The following is a 25,794-nucleotide window of genomic DNA, read 5'->3' on the forward strand; positions in this document are numbered from 1 at the left end:
CTCTTAATTGTTTGAAAGACAATATAATCATTATCTCTAAGTTCATGACAAAGAATTTAGAACTTCTTCAGTTTTGACCACAGATCCATGATTTGTCCAATAGGCTTCATGGATACCTGGTCACTGAGACACTCAATGAGGCCAAAGTTCTGATGTGCAATAACTAAATGGGGAAGACCAAGAGATGATCTTCTATTTGATGTTAGTAGTCACCTCAGGAACAAGCCTACTATGTGTCATTATGCCTAACGTGACTCCATGAGATGGGGGGCTCTTCATTATTCTTTCCATATAAAAATAACGACTTGAGAGATCTAGTGATTTATTTAAGATCAGTCACAAACCATTTAAAAAAACATATTTTGATTTCTTGGGATTATGCCCATTTACTTTTGGGGGCATTGAAGGCCAAGCCACTTAAAAAAAATCAAAGGTTAGTAAGATGTAGTAATATTTTTGAAGTTCAGGTCTTGAGCTTTGACATGCTAGGGATCAAAATGAAGAATGAGAGGCAAGGATGAAAAACAGGAGCAGGGTAGTTGGTGAGATGCCACGCTTTTTTTTTTTGTAAATGGCCAGATAGCAAATATTTTAGCCTTTGCAGACCATATGATATCTGTCAAAACTATTTATGTGAGTAATTGGGTATGGCTGTGTTCCAATAAAAATTCATTTACAAAAATAGGCGATGGGTGGGGTTTGGCCCACTGGTTGTAGTTTGTCCACCCCTGGGTCAGAGAATCAGGAAAAAGCAGAAGTGGTAAGTACTCAGCGCTTGCAGATGAGGTACTGGAGTCTCCCTTTTAGTGTCTACTACCTTCCAGATTCACTTCGTGGCCCAGGACTGGAGGCAACTTTAAGGTCCGTCCATTAACACCAATGAAAATATTACTGTGAAGCTAATTATTTCTTTGGAACAAAAGCAGGAAAAGTTTCAACACATCACCTGAGTTCAAATGCATTTTCATAAGATTTCACACACTTCTGAATACCTTCTGGGAGTATGTATAACCTGCATTGTAAGACCATTGTTAAGTTCCATTTGAAATCAAGTCGGAGGTTTTTTGTTTTTAATTTTTTTAAATTTTATTATGTATGTTAATCACCATATATTACATCATTAGTTTTTGATGTAATGTTCCATGAGTCGGTGGTTTTGATGAATACAATTTCTTTATCGGGATGCTGCAATGCAAATTTTGCAGATGACATTAAGGGGGATTTTATTTTGTCTTCATAAACTATATTTTACTACTGGTAAATTTCTATAGCAACCCTCCCTTACCAGTGTAGTAACCAGATTATAACTAAACCTCCAAGTATTACCTAGCAAGTGGCACATCCAAGATACGTCACTTAACAAAATTAACCTCAGAAAGATTGTGTGGAAAATTTCATCAGTTCAACTTAAACTCCCACAACATTTACTGTCTGCAATCATGGTTTAAAAAAGCGTTTTTTGAATCTGCGTTTCATGGTGTGTTTTAACATTATAAAATAAATAACCATTTATTATAGCCATAATGGAAAATGCTGAAACCTAATTTTATTTCTGTAACTCTAGAAATTAATTTGATTAGTTTTGTTTTAGATGCATATATTACTTTGGGAGAATGAGAAATGACAGTGTTTCTGTTTTTAAATAAAATGTTAATTGGTGTTTCACATTCAAAATGTTTTTCATGTGTGTGTGTTTGGTGGTCTCAAAAACTTTCAACAAAACACCAAAGTATAAAATTGCAGTGGCATTTGGGTTAACTTGATTGTATGTGTTTGTATTTTCAAACAGAATGTATGCCACTAAAGTCATGGCTATCCTAGATTTGTGTTTTCTATAGGTACTTAGCTAATGTGTGAGTTGATTTGGGGATTATCCATTATGGAGGCAGGTAACAGATTTGCTTGAAAGGCAAAGAAGAATTACAATGAACAAAATTCACACATATACCACCACACAGGTCTTTAGAGCATCTAGAATTAGAAAAAAATTCCTGTTTAGGAAATACTGCCCGATTCCTAATACTGTACCATGTCCTGGTAAGTTCTCCAAAATTACTGATCAAAATTTATATTAAAGATTTATAATCAAGATTTAAATTAGAATATATATTTAATATAGAGGCGTATGTTCATATGTAAGGATTACATATATATTTTTATATATACATATGTAGGTTATACATATGTATATATATTTCAGCATATGTATGCATACAAAGATGCTTTTGAGAATATGCATAAATGCACTATTCTTATTAGCTCAAAATTAAGAACTACTTAAATGCCTCCATATAGTGGAGTGGATAAATAAATTGTGGCATATCCAGACAAGGAAGTACTATGGAGTAATGAGAACGAATAAGTTACAACACAACAATGTGGGTTACTCTCACAAATATAATGTTGAGCAAAAGAAGCCATACAAAGAAGAATATATATCATATGATTCCATTTACATAAAATACAAAAACAGGCAAATTCATGACATTAGAAGTCAGGAAAGTGGTTGCCTTGGGAGTTAGGGTGGTTAATGACTGAGGGACTTCTGGGTGCAGGTAATGTTCTGTTTCTTGATCCTGGTTACACAGAGTGTTCATTTTGTGAAAATTCATGGAGCTGACATGTACATTTTTCTGGATGTATATTATATTCAATAAAAATTTTAAAAAGTTTACACAGTATTATGGCTCTTAGATTATGTAACATTTCCCTAATTTTCATAGGTTTTAGCTTCTATAAGAAAATCAAATTCGAGGAAACGGTGGGAATATGCCAAGAAATGGTGTTTATGACATAAATGACATTATTTTAAAGGAGAAATTTTGGAGTGTCCTAGACATTTTTATTTTATGGAACTAAGTTAAAAGTTCACAGCAGAGATTTTTTTTTCTTTCTCTCTTGGTACAGACATTCTGCATAATTTCTTCATCAGATAGAAAACTCATGTGGGACGGGGCATAGTACAGTGTTCAGTATTTGGCAGAGATGTGTGCTCATTACCTTTCACACTTTGACAGGCTATGGCTGTGGACACTTTTAACATGTTCAATAATTATTTGCTTTACTTGTTGCTTTTATAATTAGGGCTATTCAAGTTCCATGCTTAGTTTTTCTTTCTTTCTTCTTTCTTTCTTCCTTCCTTCCTTCCTTCCTTCCTTCCTTCCTTCCTTCCTTCCTCCCTCCCTCCCTCCTTTCTTTCTTTCTTTCTTTCTTTCTTCTTTTTCTTTCTTTCTTTCTTTCTTTCTTTCTTTCTTTCTTTCTTTCTTTCTTTCTTTCTTTCTTTCTTTCTTTCTTTCCTCTTTCTTTCTTTGTTTTTCTCTCTTTCTTTTTCTTTTCTCTTTCTTTCTCTTTTTTTCTTTCCTTCCTTCCTTTTTCCTTCCTTCATTCCTTCCTTCCTTTTCTTTCTCTTTCTTTCTTTCTTTCTTTCTTTCTTTCTTTCTTTCTTTCTTTCTTTCTTTCTTTTTTTCCTTTCTTTTCCTTTCCTTTCCTTTCCTTTCCTTTCCTTTCCTTTCCTTTCCTTTCCTTTCCTTTCCTCTCCTTCTTAGAAAGAGAGAGAGTGAGAGAGCAGTGGCAAGGGACAGAGGGAGAGGGAGAGAAAGAATCTGAAGCAGGTTCCATGTCCAGCGCGGAGCCCAATGCGGGGCTCCATCTCACGACCCTGAGATCATGACCTGAGCTGAAATCAAGAGTTGGATGCTTAACTGACTGAGCCATCCAGGTGCCCCTAAATAGTTTTAGTCAATAGAATCACTTCACAAAACATAGAGTTCTTATGAAAAAATTTTTTTAAATTGAAGATTTCTGACTTTTTTTTAAATATCAGTTGAGACTTATTCCCAAATGTCATTCATTGTGTTTCACACTCCCCTTTTAATTCCTGTGCATCTGCGAAACCTAGAAAGGAAAGTCTAGGAATGCAGCATTTAGTTTCATCAATAAAATCTGATGTTTCCACCCCAAATAAAACTATGGACTAGCCATAGACACTCATTTTCTGTCTCATGTTCACAGAAAAATTGCCCAGCCTTCCCAGCAAGAACTGGGTGAGACACCTATTTGGCAAAATGTGTCCCTCTGAGCAGATAAGCAGATGCATGTTTCTAGACAAGCAGTTCATCAAGAACTCAACCTTTCTTTTCAGTTTATTATTTTACTTTCCGGTTCCTTTCTGTCGGTTGACCTTGCCAACATGACAGTGAGTATGGAATACAAAAATCTGTTTACCAGATGTGCCAATGCAATCTGCAAGATTTACAACATAGATGCTATTCTGGAGAGCAATCTCTGAATTGCACACATTTTCCTTTATATGTCACTTCTGTCTTAAATAAGCAACTAAAGAAGCTGTTGGGTTCAATGGAGGAGAGAAAAGGGTCTGACTTTATTTTTGAAGACAGTCTTTGCAATTTTATTTCTGTACAAGGGATGGCATTTGGATAACTATAAAGTTTGCCTTATGAGGTATGTGGGAAAGAAGCAGGATGGCTGCTCAGAGACAGCATGGTCCCTGGGATGAGACTGGATCCTAATCCTGGCTCTACCACCTGCTAGCTGTGTAACCCTGAGAAAATTCGTTAAACGCTGCATCTCGGTTTCTTCATTTTCAGGCCACAGTAGTGAATCACAGGCTTGTTGTGAGGATCAAATGAGTTAGCCTGGCACAAAGCACACACTAGTTAAGCTGCAGGTAATGCTACTCTCATGTTATGCATTGGTATACAAAACGTATTTTAAGATCGTATATTTTTCCTTCATTGATTCAGGAAGTGCTTCTCAACCTAGGAGCGAGAATCCTCTTAAGATATAAACGAAATCATGTCACCATCTGCTCTTAAGCTTCTAAAGCTTTCCATCTCGGGGCACCTGGGTGGCTCAGTCGGTGAAGTGTCTGCCTTCGGCTCAGGTCATGATCCCAGGGTCCTGGGATCAAACCCCGCATCGGGCTCCCTGCTCAGCGGGGAGCCTGCTTCTCCCTCTCCCTCTGCCTGTCACTCTGCCTACTTGTGCTCTCTCTCTCTCAAATGAATAAATAAAATCTTTAAAAAAAAAAGCTTTCCATCTCACTCAGAGGAAAAGGCTAAGGGCTTTATAAAGATGTACGGGTAGGGTGACCATGTTTCCTGGTATTTTTAGGACAATCTGAATTTATGCCTATTGCCCAGATGCAATTATTGACAGTATCTGCTTTCACTCTCAAACTATCCTGGTTTGGATGCTAAAATATACGGTTACTCTATTATTAGGCCCTATGTTATCTGCTTCCCCCATCACATACCTTCTGTGTCTATCCCTGAGACCTCATGTTACTACACTCTCCTTTCCACTCACCACTATGGCCTCCTCGCTGGTCCTTTACTCCTCCAGGCACATTCCTGCCTCCGGGAGTTTGCATTCGCTCTTTCCTCTGGCTGGAATGCTTTTACCTTAGACAGTGGCATGGTTTGCTTCTTTTATATTTTAGGTTTTTATTCAACTGTCACCTTGTATTGAGGCATTCTTTAGCCACCCACTCTAAAATTAATATCTTCTCCCTTCTTTCTATTCCTCCTTCCCATTTTACTTTTCTCTTTAGCAGTTATCTCATATGCTATATATTTACTTATTTCACATGCTTATTGTCTTGTTCTTCTACTAGAATGTAAGCTCCCTGAGAGCAAGGATGAGTGTTTTTCTTCATTGCTATTTCCCCAATGACTGGTATATAGTTGGAGCTCAATAAATATCTATTGAATGAATAAAGGAAGAACATTTAGAGAAGAAAGATCTGATGTCACTGAGTAACCAAATGGCCAATCCATTGCCATTCCCATTATCTTTTAGTATAAAACTTGATCTAAAAGAATAGGGATCCTATGTTTAGGATTAGTGTTACGAGAAGCATGATTTGACCAGTTTCCAGTACTGATGCTCTTTTCTAAGTCACTTGTTTTAAAAGTTGAGATGGCAAACTGTCAATGAAACTCTCAGAGATGCTTAAACTCTAAAAGTAACCTCTATTGAGTATTAAATCTTCCTGAGGGCACACTTGATCTTTGTGTCCTGAGTCCAGGAACACTGGGGACTCCAAATCTTAGTAAACATTTCAGAGCACGTGGTTTTGTAAAATTTTTGATGTTCAAGCTTAAAAATAAGGGTACCAAAAGTTAATACTGAATGATACTTACATTTAGTCCTCTTATCGAATTCACTTTCAACCATTAACTTTTGTAATGTAGGGAAGTTTTTCCAAGACAAACTAGACCTAATTAAAAATAAGGTTGTCGCTATAGAAAGCAGTTATTCTAGTGCCCAGGAGGGTGCGGTAGCTCCGGAAAGCAGCTGTAGAACTGCTGGCAGTATACCAAATTTATTTTGACAGAATTTCTTAGAACAGTCCTTATTTAATCACTCCAGTCTTAGAATCAACTTCAGAGACAGTAAAGTTGATTCCCTACCCGCTTTCATTTTAGTGCGCATGCTCTTTCCACCGACTGCCTAGACCTGTATGATAATAAAGAAATAACACTCATATCCTAGCAACTCATGAGATGAAGACACCATAGAAATATTTCGGAATGAAATAGCCCGAACATCTGCTTTTATTGATCCGAGTACTCGAAGCAGCACCACATTTACACACACACACAAACACACACACACACACACAGTGTATCTTGTGAAAATTGTTTTCTCAAAAGTAAAGCTTTTATGCGTTCCTATTTTACGTTAAATTTAGAGCACAGCAGCCTCTTCTAGTTGCTTAAGTGTTCGATGGAGGAATATCATCAGCCATGATGCCTTTTACATCTCAACACCTTCCTAATGAGAACAGGACTGAAACCATCCCTCCCTCCTCAGCCATGGGAACAATCTTGCAGTTATGGACGGTTTCCATCCCCCATCCCCCTGAAGTAGGAATAACTGCTCTGAGCCAAATGCCAAGGGTTAGCAGAGTAACCTCACATGAGAATAATTACTTAACATGACCATGAGAGAAAGCAATGAGGTTCCCAGACACAGGAAACGAAAAGTCAGAACAGGAGGTAGAGTTGGAGAGGTTTCTGAAGCCTTTCCAGACAGCAACTTCCTTGTAACGAACAGCAAATTGGGTAATAAATTTATCACTCTGTCATTTTATGTGTACAGATATTCTGAAATCAGCTAGTTAGCATAATGAATTTTGCAATGCACATGTGTCTTAGCAATGCCAGAAACTCAACCTATTTCCTGTTCTCTAAAGAGCAAATACAATCTTTAATAACATGAATGTTCCTTTTGATAGCCCACATCACTTGTAGGTTTAATATTTCAATCCCAGTCCCATCAGGTGTGCTCCAAGAATGCATATTGCACAGAAACTTGAAAAAAGACTCTTCAATTGTCTGTAGGTCGCAGAGGAAGGTACATGACACAATGCCCAGACAAAGGCAAAGGGGGAAAATGATCCTGTTGTTATGTCCTACTCTGCTTGGCACACATATCTCGCAGATTTATGGACCCTGAGACATTCCTGGTTTGCAGGAAAAAAGTAGAAATTCAACAAATTCAAAAAACACGTCAGCTTTTAGATCTGGAATTATGTGGGAGGAAAAACATTCTTACAGAAGCAAATACAGTACATTTTCTTATTTTACTCATTCATCAAATATTTTTTAAGTTGGGGACCATGCTGGATGCAGGAGATACACTGTATAAATGGAGAATGATGGCAGCTTGCCTCAAGGAACTTGCAGTCTAGTGGGGCAGACTGGCAGGTCAACTGGTAAATACAATAATTGAGTATATGTTAAACGCTCTTTCAGAGCTAATAGAGGGTGTCATGGGAGCCCATGAAAAAGGCAATAACCCAGTTTGGGTCATGGATACTTGGCAGACAAAGAGATAAATGTTTAAGCTGAGATCTGAAGAATCAAGTGGAATAAGTCGGAGGAGGCATGAGGGAAAAATATGCCAGGTAGAAAGACCATCCGGGTATTCCCAGACAGGCCAGGTTAGCTGGAGTAAATGGAGGTAGAAGAACGTGTGCCCAGGAGTCGCCAGGAGGGAAGGCAGGGTCCGAGCTACCCCACAGGAAACATTTAGCCGGGATGCAATGCACCAACAGGGCGCAGAGATCCTGGTCAAGGGACACACTTTTCTTTCGAAAAATTCAAGGAATACAGTTTTTATTCCTAATTTTATGATTATATAGCACTATTACTGGAGTACATGAGAAAGATCTGTTTTTATTTGCTTGAAGATGAGTAAAAGGGAAACACCACCATTATCACATCTGCAATAATTTGGTGGGCAATTCGATCAACTTGGGACTAGGATGTAGAGGCCACAGGTAATATCCTATGTACATAAATGGAGAGTCCCTCCGACAAATTATCATCGTCATCATCATCACCATCAATATTTTACCATGAAGATCTTGGAGAAATCTGTTTAGAAGTGAATTTTAACAGTAAAGACCCTAATCAAATCAAATCATACCGAAAAGCACTTACGGAACAACTATCACGTTTGAGACACACAATCTATAAGTTGTGGCAATTTAACTTTGAGGCAGAAGTTGCCTTGATGATTTGATGTGTTAGAAAACAACTTTTGTATGGCTGCCCCAACAACAGGATGGATTCCAGTTGCACAAGATGTCAAAGGCTGTGTGAATACGGAGATAACTGGCTCCAAGCGACTGTCTCTGGTTTCCACATTGCTCAGATCCTCTGCCAGAGCAACATATTGAGTCTCGATTTTCCATTGCAAAATATTCCTGATAATTTCAAACAGAAATTGTATTTGTTTATTTTTCGTTGTTGTCCTCAGTAAGAGGTAGGTGTTTAGAGTGGACCAAATTAGTAACTGACAATCACTTATGGGATTCTGTCACTGGCTGGTTAGCTTGTTCTCACAAATCCACTTTTACCTCCCATGCTGAATGGGGACATTATTCACCTACAGTATGATCTACGATAGCATTGGTTTCTACTCCGTGCGATGCATGCTAGCGCTTTCTACGCTACGCTGTTGGACTCAACTTCTTTCCTCTTCCCTTGGCCACCATTCTAATCCCCTCAGATCTACTCCTGTCATACACGTATTACCCCACATTCCTGTTTCTCCTGAATGGGCTGATGTACAGTGGTTTACGGGCACATCTATGCGCATGTATGGGTGAGCTGCTATCCTGAAAGCACGTGATGCCCAACTTTGGCTTACCCGTGCACACACATCACTTGTAGGGTTTCCACTCTACTCAAAATTAAAACCCACCTCCCTATAGACAACACTCCAGGGTGTTAACATAATCTCATGGGATCAGTAAAGAGTACAATCATTAGATTCTGTACTTCCAACCTATATTGGCATTTAGTAGTTGGGAGGTTATTCGTGACCCTAAACACAGATACAATGTTTTACTTGTTTTGCCATTGTAATGAATGTAAACAATTTATATACAGATTAATTTACTGGCTAAATTTGTGCATTTCTTGAAAATTCATGTATCAAATAATGTAATTTTTTAAAAAGATTTTACTTATTTATTTGACACAGAGAGAGAGAGAGAGAGAGAGAGAGCACAAGCAGGGGGTGTGACAGGGAGAGAGAGAAGCAGGCTCCCCGAGGAGCAGAGAGCCCGATGCGGGGCTGGAGCCTGATGCGGGGCTCGATCCCAGGAGCCTGGGATCGTGACCTGAGCTGAAGGCAGTCGCTTAACCAACTGAGCCACCCGGGTGCCCCAGATAATGTAATTTCTTGACAATTCAAATCCATCATCAGTTTAGGTTACAAGGGTGGATATTTGAAAGGGTCTGTAACTCCCTTCCTTTCCTCTCTCCTGTTTTTGTCAGTCTTCTCTTGTAATTATTGATATTCTGCTTTTTGCATAATTTAGAGTAATCCTTTGTTAAACTTAGTAATAACTTTTCTTCGACATTGCCATTTGCAAAGCCCTTGTATGCTCAAAAACCAAGAAGGAAATTGGCATTTATTTGCTTTCTTTGGTTCCACACCAAAGGTCTGGTCTTTTATTGTCTCAGACCGTCTGATTTTATCACCAGGTAGCTTGTCTGTGTGTGCGAGTATAAGCCAGGCCAGAGGAGTCTCGCTCCACTTTTTTGGCGTATTTCTTCTCTGAGGCATATGTAACTCCGGACTCATTTTTTTCAATGTAGGATCTGTAAATCCTTCAGAAGCAGCCATTCAGTGACGAGGTCTAGCCTCTCTGAGAATGTCATTGATTTAGGGGTAGTGATGGCATTTTGACCAGAGCTGTGTACGCATGCTGGGAGCTGGTAAGAAGTAGGCGAACTGTGGTCAGAGGAAGGAGGATCTTGACTACTAAACGTGGGAGCTCCTGGGTATATTTTATTAAAGCAATGCTCAGTAAGTAGAAGTGAAGACCAGTAGAGGCTGGAGGAAAGAACCTCTGAAGATAGAGAGATCAATTAGGAAACTTCTGGAAATCAGAATGCTCACAGACCATCAGGAGCCACTCAGTACTAAACAAAATGGTAAAGCGAGTTGGACAACTGCTACTTTGCCCCATAACGCAGGGCAGCTTGCCATGGTCAGAGGAGTCCACAGGTCTGATACATGAGACTCCAAAGCATCAGACTCTTACAGGCAGGAGGCAGCTGTGGACAAAAGGCAGGAGGGCTACGAGCTCACATCATTTGGAGGGATTTCTCTTGACTCTCCTGGGCCGAAATTGGGGAAACTGCAACATCTTATGGTCTCCTAACCTAGAGGACAGGGCTGACAGAATGAAGGAGAAATAACCCCTAAGTATTGTGAGGCTTTTTAGCTTACTCAAATGTTTTCTTCTTTTCCTCTGGGAGAAGATCAAAATAACTAAACTGTATATATATTATGTAACCCAAAAGGTTTACTTTCTAAAATGAATGTTGGTTAAATGACTCATTACACGAGTTTTAGAAAAAACAGAAATTACACAAATGTACTCCTGTGATGTGAAAACATGTTAAACTGTCCACATTATTTAGAACTATAAAAAGGTATATAAAGTCTTGGATTCCCAAGAGGGAAGAATCGTATGGTCAAATGAGGACGTGTAAATTATTACCCATTGTTATATGAATGTAAAACAAAGTTTTATTTGAATTTTCACCAACTGGAGATATTCCAGATGATCTGACTTCAAATGTTGCTATGGAATGGAAATGACGTTTAGTCTGGTGACTGGCAGGTAGCACCTCAAAGACATAAGCAAGTTTCAGATATTGATTTTCCAAAAAGCTTTTTTGCAAATGGTCAAATGGGAATAATTAATTTGGAGATAATTATTCTCCTGAGCCCTGATGGGTTGGTTAGCTAGTGTGTAAGTATGAATAATCAATGTTTAATACTCTACAACGTGACTACTGGAGTAAAATTTTGAATAAGAGTCATATAAACATTTTACATCTATTATTAAAGAAAGATGTCATGAGAAAGTCAAGTGTTTACACATAATATTTCATAAAGAGAAAATTAATAACCTTTTAAAAAAATTAAAGATCTGTAGCATGTGCTAAACATTTTAAGTTAATTGCACATTTTAAGTTTTGCATCATAGTTCAGTTCTGAAATCCCATTTTAAGTTCAAATAGAAAACATATGTTTTCATGCTATTCTGTGAAAAGAGATGGTATATTTTTAAAAAATCATTTGTTGTCTAATTTCCCCAATGTTGCAAAGAGTATATTGGAGTAATTCTGAAATGGTTCTTATTTGTAACATTCAAGATTGTGATCAATGTTTTCAGCATTATTGTTAGCACTTCATTGTACTGCCGCTTTTCCTGGGAGGCGAGTATAATTTTGCCACCGTTTAAGTGTATCTATTGGAAACCGAGAGCCTCATTTAAAATTTATCATGTCTTCAAACAAAAATTTGCCATTTAAAGTCACATTGCAGAATATTATTGCTCAGAATAGCTTTGTTTTTTATGGATAATTCATAGAAGAAAAAAATAAAGGCTGGGGAAAGCACTTCTCCTGGGCTTAGTTAGAATAAAGACATTCCAGAACATCTGGCATAGACCACGTGATTTCACTTGAGTTTTAGGTCATTTGGATTCTTGCAGCAATTTCCCCTCCACAACTGCTAGACCAAGTACGACATATCTAATTCTTTTTGGCTTTAGTTTGTTTCGGTACTAACTGGTCCCTGAAGCGAGGTGATCACAGTGACAGTGGGTTAATTATCTTCCTCGGGGCTGAGGCACCGACTTTGTCTTATTTGTCCTGGGATCCTGATTGCCTTGCTCAGGGGTGGGGACACAGTGCGTCCGAAAACTCCATAAACCAAAGAAACGAAGGAGGTGACAGTAAACTGATGCCTAATTTAAATAGCTTTAGTGACACTGTTCAACAAGGTTAGCACTGGCCCGCCATCCCATGGACCCCACTGACTGTACGCCACCCAGATCAGTGAGGGAAGCCAGCATGCCCTTCCATCATCAATCCAGACAGTCAGAATAAAATGGGTACTTTTCATTTCAAGACGTACTGTGGATATCTGGCTGCTGAATGGCAGCACCTTAAAAAGGTAATAGAAACTGAAGAGATACTTATTTTAAGTACTCTTTGGGCTCAATAGATCTCACCCTGCAAACTGAATCTCAGAAAAATCCAGTTGCTTCCCACCATTGCCCATCCACTCAGCAAGCTCAGGGCTGGCATGAGAATCTGCTTCGCTAAAGACCATGACTTTGAACAGTCATCCCAGAAATACGATTTTGTTAACAATTAAGTTAGCAAATATGTGCAACATTTAACAAATAATAAAATTTTTAAATGCCACCGAGTTCTAAGGCTGCAGAAATCACTCTCAGTAAAAACGCGGACTAAAATTCCAAAGGTCGGCAGCAACTCTCTTACTGTGCAATCAGAGCATATGTTCAAACCTGCAAATATATTTGTGGTTACTTCCTACCTTAAACACATTGATAGGGAGATCAATGACCACATAGATAAGGTCTCCAAGGGCAAGGCTGGCTATCAGCGCGTTGGGGCCATTCCTCATACACTTGTTCTGGTAAATGATCCTGAGCAGAGTTGCATTCCCCACCATTCCCACGATGAAAATAGTACAAGATATCACAGTGTTAATGTATTTGAAAGCTGAAGTAATCTTAGTCTGCTGCGGGCAATACTTGTGCATTGAACCATTGCTAGGTAGGGCCAAATTAGTGGGTCGATGAGTGGTAACCAGGAAGTTGAGTTCTGTCCCATGAAAAATGGTGAAGTCATCCACTGGAGTGCTTACGTTTGTGCTGTAGCTCTCAGGATGATCACTGATTACACATCCAACCAGCACTACCCAAAAGGCCACCTTGAGGCAAAAGGTTTCCATCCCGATGCAGATTTGAGGAAGTGTCTCTTATTGTGTTGCCTTTATACCCTCAGTTTTTTTTTTCACCTGGAAAAGAAAGGAGGAAAAATAATTTTGGTTACAAAATCCAGCTGCCAATTAAATTGTAGTCAATGATTCTTTATTACTTCAAGTAAAAAGTAGTGTATATTTGGTAATTGGGTAAGATCATCTGTGTCAGGTTATCCCACGGCGGGAAAAACAAAGAGAAGACCAAAGCTCCATTATGGCAAATTCTCTATCTCTGTCTCTGTCTCTCTCTCTCTCTCTCTCTGCGTCTCTGCCTCCCCTTTCCCTCTCTCATCTCCATCCATAGCTATCCTTATATCTAGATTATAATACGGATGAGGATATGCCGCTTTTTCCTTTAGTAGATAAAAAGTTAGTTTTTTCTCTCCGTTACACCTAGACTGATAAGAACCGGAATTACAAAAATCTTCAAGAGTTGAGATACAAAATTTTATTTGTTAATGGAAGAGAAAAGGCATTATTTGCCAAGTAGAACTCACATGGTATTAATTCTAAAAATCACCCAATTCTGTAATTCAATATTCCAAAATGGGTTCTGTTTTGCACATGGTAAATATGGATGTGGGAATAAAATACAGCACAGGCAGCCATTTAAAGTGTTATAAAATGCTCTTTTGAAATCAGAACTCTGGTGAACACCATCGATACATTTAACAATCTTGGTTTCAATTAAAAATTATATAATTGATAAAGGCAAAATATTTATTTTATTGAAAATCTTGATGAATAATGGGTACAATCCACCCTTCTGACAGGAACTTTTTTTCTTTTCCATTCCTCAGAAATTATTATTACAATATTTGCCAATGAGTGAAACTGGGAGTAGTGGCTTTCTCAGGCCAGCCACAGTATTTGGCTCTCCAAGGGACATCTGTCCCATGCTCTCTTTTAAACATCCTATGTAGCTACATTTATAAGGCCCACTGCACCGAGCACTTGACATGCCTCGTGCCATCTAATGCATACCATGCTCCTGTGAAGCCGATACACAGTTCCGTTATAAACACAGCGAACCAGAGGCTCAGTAAGGGCAAGCAGCTTGTCAGGTCCACAGGGGGTAGTGGAAATGTTGATTGTAAGGCAGGTTAGTGTGACTCTGAGCCTGCGCTCTTAGCCACTAGACCACACTATCTCTCATTCTCTTGCATTCTTAGCGCTAAAATGTTTCAACGGAGTCTCCAGAGTTTTGATGAAGCAATAGGCTCGGGAGGGCGATTACATATTTTCGAAAGATCATTTGTGGTTTCTGCTTAATTGACTTGCAGAGAGCAAGTGGTCTTTCTTGCTCAGAAAGTCTAGGTTTCTACTTTAATCCTTAAAGGAAAGATGTTGCGGAAAATGAGGGGGTTGGTGGTTAACACAGTAATCAAAGGTAAATAAAAAATGGCTCCTCCCATTTAAATATTTTGTACATTTTCTTCCCCATGAGTTTTTAATGATTCTTTAAATGAAGACCCATAAGCTCATTAATGCAGTGGCGTGTGTCTATGGTGTATATGTCCAAGTCATAATTTAATTTTTTTAAAAATTGTGTCCTTTTTCTTGGTCTATTTATGGTTGGTATTAACCACTTTTAGGAATTTTGACAGTTGTCTTGGGAAATCAATAGAGCTTATGTTTAGACAACATATAGATGAAATAAGATTTATTCAGTTTGTATAGAAGGTCTGAAGTAGGTACAAGGTGCAAATACCATATACTTTTGCCTTTGCCTGAGATTTTTCCCAGGAACCTGAAACAATAATGACATTGTATGTATATTAATAATTTATTATATATGCATCTGACTTGAGCTTTACAACTCTAGGTAGGCAGGGGCAATATTCCCATTTTAATTGGGAAATTGAGTCTTAAAGAAGTTAAGGCTTCATGGCCAAGAAGGGGCAGGACAGGTATATTGCCTCACTCTGCTTTGCTTAATTATAAGTAGTTTGCCATTGTTTCCTGCTTTTTGCAGTTTGGAGTGAATATTTGACCGAATGTTGATAGACCCACAAAAATGCCACTACTTGCATTGCACAGTGGAGACCAGGACTCAAAGAACAAAGCACATTATCATTCTCCTCTTTAGATCATAGTTATGGGAGAAAAGAAATCCTTCAATACCTTGTGCTATTTGATGGCTAAAGCCTCCCACTTCCCCAGTTGGAATGGACCCTTCAGTAATGTTTCCTTAAAAATAAGAGAGAGAAGGCCTTTCCTGGAAATGGAGTGGCTCTTTGCCCAGTAGAGTCCACTAGGAGAATATTTAGTGAACTGACCTCGCTATCATGGGTGATTATGACCCTCAGGAAAGGTACTACTATAGTGTCTGAACATGAGCATGATGGTTTGCTTCATCAGCTGATTATGCAGGAGGTAAAGGGGCCAAGGCTGTGGGTTCTTACCAAGGTGTGAGGTAGCTACCACCAAAACCACTTTCCTTCCTCCTCCAACAATGACACCACCACATCTTTTCTGATGACATCTCCATCAGCTCTCTGCATGTATTAAGCTGCAGAGCTAAGGGATACTTGGCAAAGGTATGTGGGTATCATATTATCATTGGGTGAAAAATACAAAACCAAACAACAACAAAAGCCTCTCAAAAGCATGTTCCTCCAAGGATGAATCTGTAGCCGTTTTCCATGGATCTAAGCCAAGCTGTGCTTGGAACCCTCAGTCATAATCAGACCTAGTTCTCTAGTGAAGCATCTCAGGTTCAGCCCAAGGTTTATAGATTCAGCATTCTTGGAATTTGGTGGAGTTCAAAAGCTATTATTAAGGAAGAGGACTGAATCCTTAGGCTTACACTGTAAGCATTTAACATCTTGGATTCTCAGGATTAAAGTTGGCCTACATAATTAGTAATTTGGAAATTCCAACCTTACTGAAATGGCATAAATTTAAAGCAGGTAATTTACTGAAATGACTGCCAAGGTATTTCTCAATTAATTAACACTTAGCACAGAGGGGGTACTAGGTCGGAGGGGGGGGAACATCTACAGGAGGAGAGGAAAAAAAAAAAAACCCAAACAAATAAACCAGAAACTTTTTACTAGTTTTCCGTGGGTTCTGCTCTCTGGGTAATAAATAGCAACTGCTCTTACTGACGACGCCTGACTATAATATGCCTCTCACCCCACCCCCTCCGCCGCCAACTCTATCCGGGAACTCTATTAGGATGGTGTAAACAGAGGCTGATTATCTAGAAACAGCCCTTGTTTTCTGCACGTGAAACGCAACAAGTGCCCTTTAAAGGAGAGCACAGAACAAAACGCCCAGACCTCTGCAGGCAGGTTTCCAAACTAGCCGCCCTGGGGGTTTTCCAAAACACAGCAGTCCCTCACACCGAGTGCCCTTGGCTACCCTTGGCGTACCCCGGGTGTGCGGGGAGGAGAAGCAGGCGAGTCCGAAAAGGCTGCGAGGCAAACTTCACAAGTAGGCTTTGGAGCCACCGACAAGGGCGTGATGTTCCACAAAGTTCTCGCATGCTTGGGGAAAAAGGGAGACCCAGGGAGAACCGCTGGTTTTCCTCTGACTAAAAATCCGAATCCCGCCCGGGGAGGCTGGGGGGGCTTTCGATCAGTCCCCTCAGTCCCCAAACATTTCCGGAGCGCGCCCTTCCCGGGGAAGTGCCCGCCCCGCCACGCGCCCTTGGGCAGGTGGGTGCCAGTCCCTGTGCGGAGGGTCGCCAAGCGGCAGGGCGCCGGGCGTAAAGGCGCCGGGCTCGCCTCTCCTCCCAGCCGAGGTGCCCAGGCGGCGCATCCCCCACCCCCACCCCCTTCCCGGCTCCCTGAGAGGAAAGAGTTGCACCGACCGTGGAGCTTGGCGGGCTCAGACAGCTGCGCGCACCCGGGCGGGAGGAAGCGGAGCCGGCGAGGGTGGGTGGTGGACGTCCCCCGGCTCCCGCGCCGCGGCGGCCCGGGAGGCGCAGCTGCCTCCGCTTCAGAAAGCTTCCTGGGCACGGCTTCTCCCGGGAGGTCTTCCCGAGCCTCCAGCCTCTGGCCACCGGGTGGGACGGAGCCTCTCCACCTCCTGCACGCAATCGCCAGACCAAAGGGATGACTGTACGCGCGCGCGCGAAAGCTCGCAGAAAAAGAAAACTCCAGGGGAACACGCCTCCCGTCTGTCCTCCCCTTCTCCTCGAAACACTCCCAGACCGTCTATTCCACTCTGGGACAGCAAGACCGTCCTAACCTTCCAACCCTCCCAAGGCTGCCACTATAAAGCGCAAAGCGGCCGCCCCCTCCCAGGCCCTGAAGGGCAAGAGTCTTTTAACTCTTTCCTTCCCGAAATAAAGGGGGGGTTTGGCAATCGAAGGAGGAGCGTTTTACCGACAAGACTCAGAACTGAGGAGGGCCTTGCTGAAAAACCCATCCCCTTCACAGTAAGTGTAGGCAGATTTGATCCGCGAGGGAAGGACTACAGCTAGAACCAGGGTCCCAGGGTAGGGCGGTCTCCTCTGCATTCCCTGCCTCTTGGCTTGGCTTATATGCCCCCTCTTAAGCTTATCGCATGTTCAAGAGCCACCTTAGACAGCAGTTGACTGGATCAAATTTTGCTTCTATCTCGTCTCTAGAAGCCTGCACCCCAAGGCTCCATACCGCTCCAGGGTAAGGCAGGGGTGTCTGTGGAAGGGTCCAGTGTGTGGCTCAGAGAAACTCGCGATTCCTCAAGAAATTCAAACACTGAGGGTGCAGACACTGCAGAAGGTGGGTCTCAGCATCTTTCTATGATAGAGTTTTATCCTAAATTGGGGGGTGGGAGAGGAGGTGAGGGACAAAGGCCACTGCTTCTGACATACAAGAAAAAATTGAGGGCTCTTTAGAGGAAGTTCTCCCTTGGAGTCCTTTAAGGCACTACTGGTGTGAGACATATTGTGGAAAGGTGAGTTTGGAGCACTGGTAACATTATATTACAGGCTGGTCTGGCTATCTACTGCAGCTAAAGAAATTCACCCTAAAACGGTAGTGGCTTGAGACAACAGCAGTCATTTACTTTACTCATGATTCTGCCATCTGAGCAGGGCTTGGCTGCGACAGCTCATCTTTGCTAGGGCTAGAGGCTCTGCTTCCAAGACGGTTCACTCACTTGGTGATGAGTGTTGGTTTTCTCCCTGTGTGTCTCTCTACAAAGTGATTTGTAGGCTTCCTCACAGCATGGTGGCTTCGTTCCAAGAAGGAGTGTCCAAAGAGTTGGAAAGTGGAAGCTGCCAGTTTTTTAAGGTCTGGGCCTAGAAACTGGTACAGTGTCACTTCTGCAGAATTCTATTACAAAGCAGTCGCTGATCCCAGATTCAAGGTGAGGGGATATTGCCTCCACCTGTCAATGCAAAGAGTGCAAAGAATTTTTAGGGGGCATCTTGTAAAAGAATCAAAGAGATGCACAGAATATCACCATTGAGTGGGGCCTTAATAGTCATCTAGTCTGACTGGACTAGGTATTATCCTGTGTATTAATCTATCTATAGCTTTCCCATGACATCTCTGTCAGTCAGCCGGGATAACAAATAGCTTTCATAAATAAGTACCTTAGTTTGCATTGAAAAAAAAAAAGGTACCCCTTCAAGCACATGGTTTGGCAAGCTGGGAATATTTCCAGAGAAGAAAAAGTTATTGTTTCCTCCAGAAGAGGTAGTTCTACACCAGGGTTCACACCTCAGAATGTGAAACATGTGCTGGGTTTTAGGCCCTACTCACGCTGTGACCAAACACACTTGGACAGTGCACAACTTGCATAACTGAGCATATTAGTCTATCCAGTCTTTGGTAGAGCACATCCATCGGCCCTATAATCTGGGAACATCTCATCCCACTGTGGCACAAATCTAGTTATTAAAAATTCCTCTTCCAGATGTGCCTGGGTGGCTCAGTCGGTTAAGGTCTGCCTTCAGCTCAGGTCATGATCTCAGGGTCCTGGGACCGAGCCCTGCGTTGGGCTCCCTGCTCGGGAGGGAGCCTGCTTCTCCCTCTCCCTCTGCCCCCCACCCCCGCCCTCCGTTGATGTGCATGCACTCTCTCTCTCAAATAAATAAATAAAATCTTAAAAAAATTCCTCCTCCGCATGCATTAGGATGTCCATTATCAAAGAAGCAGAGAACAACAAGTGTTGACAAGAATGTCTAGAAATTGGAACCCTTGTGCATTACAGGTAGGAATGTAAAATGGTCCAGTAGCTGTGGAAAACAGTGTGGCAGTTCCTCAAACAATTAAACATAAAATTACTGTATGATCTAATAATTCTATTTCTGGGTATATACCCAACATAACTGAAACCAGGGACGCAAACAGATATATGTACACCCATGTTCATAGCAGCATTATTCACAATAGCCAAAATATAGGAATAACCAGAATGTCCATCTATGGATGAATGGATAAATAAAATGTAGCACACACACACACAGACTCTGAAATATTATGTAGCCTTAAAAAGGAGTAAAATTCTGATACATACTCCAATGTAGATGAAACTTGAAGACATTACGCTAAGTGAAATACGCCAGATGCAAAAGGACGGCTTTTGTATGATTCCCCTTATGTGAAGTGCTTAGAGTAGTAGTCAAAATCAGAGACAGAAAGTGGTATGGTGGTTGCCAGGGGCCGGGAATGGGGGAAGAATGAGGATGTGCTATTTAATGTGCTTCAGAGTATGTTCTGGAGATGGATGGTGGTGATGATTGCACAATGTGAATGTACTTAATGCCACAACGGTACACTTAAAAATGGTTAAGATGATAAATTTATATTACGTATATTTTGCCACACAAAAAAATTCTCCCTGACATTAAAATGAAATCTACCTCTCTATCTTACCTGTTGATCTGCCGTAAACCCTCCTAAAATAAATTTACTGCTTCTTCTAAGAAAGATCTTCAAACGTAAATAAATACGTTTTTGTGTGGATCGCCAGCATAGATCTGCCTTTGTAAGGGATTGGGATTGCCTCATTCTAGGTGAGAACAACACAAACTTTCCTTAGGTTTTGGAGGTTTATATTCTTGTCTTTTCTGCTTTACCTTGGGGAAAATGACTTCCGTAGATTTAAATCTGTTTTCATTTAAGTTAACTACTTCCACTAACCCCTCTCCCCATGTACAGGACTTTCTATACTCACCCCACTTTTATATTCCCTGCTTTGTATTTTTTAAAAAAAATTATTTATTTATTTGAGAGAGAGAGTGTGTGAGAGCACGCACACGCAGCGGGGAAGGGCAGATGAATGGGGAAAGAGAATCTCAAGCGGACTCCCTGCTGAGCACAGATCCTGAAGCTGGACAATTTCATGACCCTGAGATCACGATCTGAGTGGAAACCAAGAGTCAGACGCTCAACCGACTGAGCCACCCAGGTGCACCCCTGCTTTGTTCTTTTAATGAACATATAATTAATATATTTGACTAAGTTTCTCAACTTGACTTCCAAGGATTATTTCTTTCCCCTGGAAGGGTAGGTTGAATGCAGATTTGCAGGTCTTTGGAATTTCCAGGAGACTTTCTTAATCACACTTGACTTCTGGTTCAAGCAGCTCATAAGTGGAGCATTACTGTAATGGTAGTTACATTGACTTTTCTCAACATCATATTATCATTATTGATTTCCTGAATAATAATTGCTGAAGATTAAGAAGTACTCAAGATAGCACTTAAAAGCCAAGTTCTCATGTGCCCTTGGGATAAAAGTTCTTATCAATTTAAGTTTCTTGATTCAAACTTGCAAATCCATTTCACAATTGCTAATTCTTAAGATCTTCAAACTTGAAGTGCGATAAAAGATTTGCGTTTCACAGTATTTGCTAAAAATGTTGTGTTCGCTTTCAGGGCCCCCTGGGGGAAGAAAACATGAAGGGGTTAGGGAAGAACCACAAAGATAAAGAAAGGCTGGAAAGCTGGTTGTGAGAGGAGAAGGGGAGAAGCTGGGGACATGCACATCAGAGACCCAGACCCATCACCGTAGCCTTCACACTGGGCAGTGTCAGGGTCAAGGCTCACTGTTGCCAATGTACCTGGAGAAGAAAAAGCAAGCCCGGTGAGTTTAAGTTCCATTTTTAATTGAAATTCACTGCAGGCAGTTTGTTTATTTATTTATTTTTTATTTTATTTTATCATGTTATGTTACAGTTTGTTTTTTTAAAAGGAAGTATTCCCAAATGTTAGCTTGTGATAGGTCGCTGAGGATTCTAAAGTGTTTTCTCACTGCAATAATGTTGCACATGGTGGCCAAGACTGCAGGTGACCTCATCCAAAGATACTTAAGGCCTAAGGCAGCCAGATGTTTTGTAAACCACTGGTGGCCTCATTGGAGGGCTGAAAAAAATCATTCTATCTTAGCGTTACTAATGATTAGGCAAGCAGATATTAGTTGTCCTCTAATGACATATTCTGCCTGGCCACAAATGTTTAACTTAAGACTTTAGCCAATCTGGGCGCCTGGGTGGCTCAGTTGGTTAAGCGACTGCCTTCGGCTCAGGTCATGATCCTGGAGTTCCAGGATCAAGTCCCGCATTGGGCTCCTTGCTCAGTGGGGAGTCTGCTTCTCCCTCTGACCCTCCCTCCTCTCATGTGCTCTCTCTCTCTCATTCTCTCTCTCAAATAAATAAATAAAATCTTTAAAAAAAAAAGAAAAAAGAAAAAAAGACTTTAGCTAATCTAGTTTCCAGGAAAGATGGGAGATAGACCTACAAGTTAGACAAATGCCGTGAGGAAACAAATAGACAAATCCAGAAAGTGTGACATTTTACAGGACAGCTAGCCCCATCTCCTCAACAAGTCAGTCAATGAAAAAGGGGTATTTTTCTAGATTAAAAGAGACTTAAAGGAGCATGGCAACCAGCTGCATTGTCCTGAGGGTTCAAGATTTTGCTAGTGAGGGCTAGAGATCAAGATGGGTACTATGAGGACATCATTGTGACTCTGACTCTTGAATGCTCCTTTAGGTTGGTATGGGCTTGGGAACTGTGGGCTGCACTTGTAATAAAAGACAACAAACAGGTTATGTGTAAGCTTGAATAAAGAGACTTAATCAAAAAAGGTGATAGCAGGTGTCCTGTGGAATAATAACCTCAGGGCAGGAGAGTTAAGGACAATTAGCTTACAGTTTGTTCTTTAGATATGTCAGGGCAACTTACGGTAGATTTTGAAATTGGCAGAAAAGATCACTAGGTGTCCTGTCTAGTGCATTTTTCTGTGTTATCTGTGCCTTCCATCACCTTTGAGCTCTTTTACAACTCTGTAAATTGTAGAAAACTGATAGCCATACAAGAGATTCTTGAACATTGAAATTACAATTAATTTTGATTGGTAGAGATGCAAGCGATTCTTGCCTTTTGGATGTTGACCAGTTGTCCTAGTCAGCTCATGCTGCCCTAGTAAATACTACAGACTGGGCAGTTTAAACAACAGAAATTTATTTTCTCACAGTTTTGGAGGCTGGAAGTCCAAGATCTGGGCGCCAGCATGCTCAGGTTCTGGCTTCTTGCCGGGTCCTCAAATGGCAAAGGGAAAGAGAGAGAGAGAAAGAGAGAGAGAAAGGGTATGTACTCCGATATCTCTTTTTATAAGGGTACTATTCCCATCATGAAGGCACCACCTTCATGACCTCATTTAATCCTAATTACCTCCCAAGGTCCTGTCTCCAAATACCATCACATTGGTGGTTAAGGCTTCATGGGCTCTGATCAACACTTTTAATGTGTGGAGGGGTATATTTGAAGGGGCAGTTTTCCACACCACCAAGCAGTTCTCCAATATCAGCTAGATGTTTGACAATTCAACTCAATGCTAACACTATCTTCCCAGAAATAGCATCAGACTCTCCAAGTGAAGGGCTCAGTCCCAAGAAATGGCACTCCACTTAAGATGCCAATCACAAACCCAGGTTGTTGTCTGTGCTTCTGACTGACCGGCTGTAAATCAGAGGTTCACACACCCTCCTCCTTTGGTTTGATTAATTTGCTAGAGTGGCTCACAGAACCCAGGAAAGTTGTTACTGATTTATGACAAAGGATAGCAAAGGATACTAATCAATAGCCCAATAAAAAAGATACATAGGGTGAGGTCCTAAACAAATTAGCTTTTGTCTTTATGGAGTTTGGGGCCCAGCATGGTGTTATGTGGGAGCCATCTGATTCTGCAACCTGGAGGCTCTCTAAACCCTCTGTTTTTTGTTTTTTTATGGAGACTTCATTATGTAGGCATCATTGGTTAAATCATTGGCCATTGATCATTGATTCAGTCTCAAGAAATCAGGGCATGAACTAAAAGTTCCAATCCTCTATTCATGGTTGGTTCCCCTGACAATTAGCCCCCATCCTTAGTTTCTTTCCAAAAGTCACCTCATTTACATAGCCTAGTTGTGTTGGAAAGGGGCTTGTCATGAATAACATGACACTCATTTCACCTTTATGGATCTGAAGTGTTTTTTTGGCATTGAGGTCAAGAGACCAAATACCATAACAAAAGCTTCTCTTATTGCTCAGGAAATTCCAAGGTGTTGGGAGCTGTGAGCCAGGAATTGTTGATGAAGACGAAATACATGTGAGACATATACTTTGGTCATCTGAATGACCAAATAAATATTTCTTATAAATCACAATATCACAAGGTTTCAATATGTGAATTCAAGGGGGAAACAAACATTCAGTTTATAACACTTTGCCCCTAGACTCCTTAAATTTATGTCCTTCTTGCATGCAAAATACATTCATTCTAGCCTAACAGCCCCCCAAAGTCTTAATTCATTCCAACAATAACTCTAAGTCTTAGGTCCAAAGTCTCATCTAAATATCATCTAAATCAGGTATGGGTGAGACTAGAGACATGATTTTTCCCTAAGGCAAAATTCCTTCCCAGCTGTGAACCTGTAAAAACCGTGCTTCCAAAATATAATGGTGGGACATGCAGAAAGTAGACAGTTTGCTCATAATAAGAGGAAGTTGTAAGATCACATCATCTATAGGCTTTTTATGCTTTAGGAGTCTATGATTTATTTCTTGTGGAGCTCACAATTTACATATCTTTTTTTTTTTAAGATTTTATTTATTTATTTGACAGAGAGAGCACAAGCAGGGGAAATGGCAGAGGGAGAAGGAGAAGCAGGTTCCCCACTGAGCAGGGAGCCTGATGCAGAGCTTGACCCCAGGACCCTGGGATCATGACCTGAGCCGAAGGCAGACGCTTAATGACTGAGCCACGCAGGCACCCCTATTTGTTAGATTATTAAATCAGTCAGAGAACTTAGAAGAAAGGTAGATGGAAAGTTTTTTCCTTCCTCTCCTACCGTGTGTTATCTTAGTATAAAGCATAAGGGTAGAGAATAAAGTGGTGGTGGACAGAGCTTTGGTGGTTTGGTGGTCAAGTTTAAGGCAGAAATCCTAGAGATATTTTAAATGAAGAAAAACAAAATAGCAGCCAGCTTATGCTATGTAACAACCCCCACCCCCAGGGCACCTGGGTGGCTCAGATGGTTAAGCGTCTGCCTTCGCCTCAGGTCATGATCCCAGGGTCCTGGGATCGAGTCCCACATCGGGCTCCTTGCTCAGTGGGGAGTCTGCTTCTCCCTCTCCCTCTGCCTCTCCCCCTGCTTGTTCTTTCTCTGTCTCTCTTGCAAATGAATAAATAAAATCTTAAAAAAGCAAAAAACAAAAACAACTCCCACCTGCAAAGGAACATATTGGATTAAAACAACAATAGCATATTAGCTCATGATATTGTAGGTCAGCAGTTTTGGTTAGATTCATCTGGGTGGTTCTTTGGCTGGTCTTGGCTAGGCTCATTCATGTTGTAGAGTTTTCTCATGTATGTGCAGTCAGCTAGCATTTGATGGCCTCACTCACATATCTGGCTCTTGGCTGGAGCAAGGGATTGGCAGGGCCATATGTCTTCCATCATCAAGCAGGCTAGCCTGGCTCATTCATCTCGTGGTATCAGGGTTCCAAGTGCAGTAAGCAAGGGCAAGACCCAGTAACCAAAGAGTCTTCAGGTGTCATCTTGCACCATGTTTGCTTTCATCCCATTGACCAAAGCAAGTAACATGGTCAAGGCCAGAGCCAGTATCAGCGGAGACTAACCAAGGGCATGGAAATAGTGAGAGAACTATTGCAGTCATTTTTGCAAACAATCTCATGAAACCAAGAATTGTTTTGGGGGAAAGGGTGCAGCGTAGATCTAGAGGGTGAAGCAGGAGGAATAAAAAAATGACTCTATGCCAATATTTATTGAGTAAATACTGTGTATGCCAGGTTCTGTGCTAGGAATAGAGATTTAAAAAAAACCAGTAATGAATAAGACATAACTGTATTCTAAAGAAGTCTAGAGTCTAGGGGTGCCTGGGTGGCTCAGTTGGTTAAGTGGCTGCCTTTGGCTCAGGTCATGATCCCAAGGTCCTGGGATTGAGCTCCACGTCGGGAATCCCTGCTCAGCGGGGAGTCTGCTTCTCCCTCTCC

At 41.0% G+C, this 25,794-nt stretch overlaps 1 protein-coding gene across 2 annotated transcripts in view; it reads right to left on the bottom strand.

Annotated features, from left to right (window-relative positions):
* EDNRA (endothelin receptor type A) overlaps window positions 1-13,323 on the bottom strand; it is a 54,631-nt gene extending 41,308 nt beyond the window's left edge. For both annotated transcript variants that reach the window (XM_028125269.1, XM_028125268.1), the window contains exon 1: window positions 12,904-13,323. In XM_028125269.1, coding sequence (XP_027981070.1) covers window positions 12,904-13,323 — 420 coding nt within the window. The remainder of the gene's footprint in view (window positions 1-12,903) is intronic.
* Between the last annotated feature and the right edge of the window lie 12,471 nt (window positions 13,324-25,794).

The sequence above is a fragment of the Eumetopias jubatus genome, unplaced genomic scaffold (assembly GCF_037043125.1).
Source record: "Eumetopias jubatus isolate StellerSeaLion01/CBP00866 unplaced genomic scaffold, mEumJub1_p1.0 scaffold_2, whole genome shotgun sequence".
Classification (NCBI taxonomy): Eukaryota; Metazoa; Chordata; class Mammalia; order Carnivora; family Otariidae; genus Eumetopias; species Eumetopias jubatus.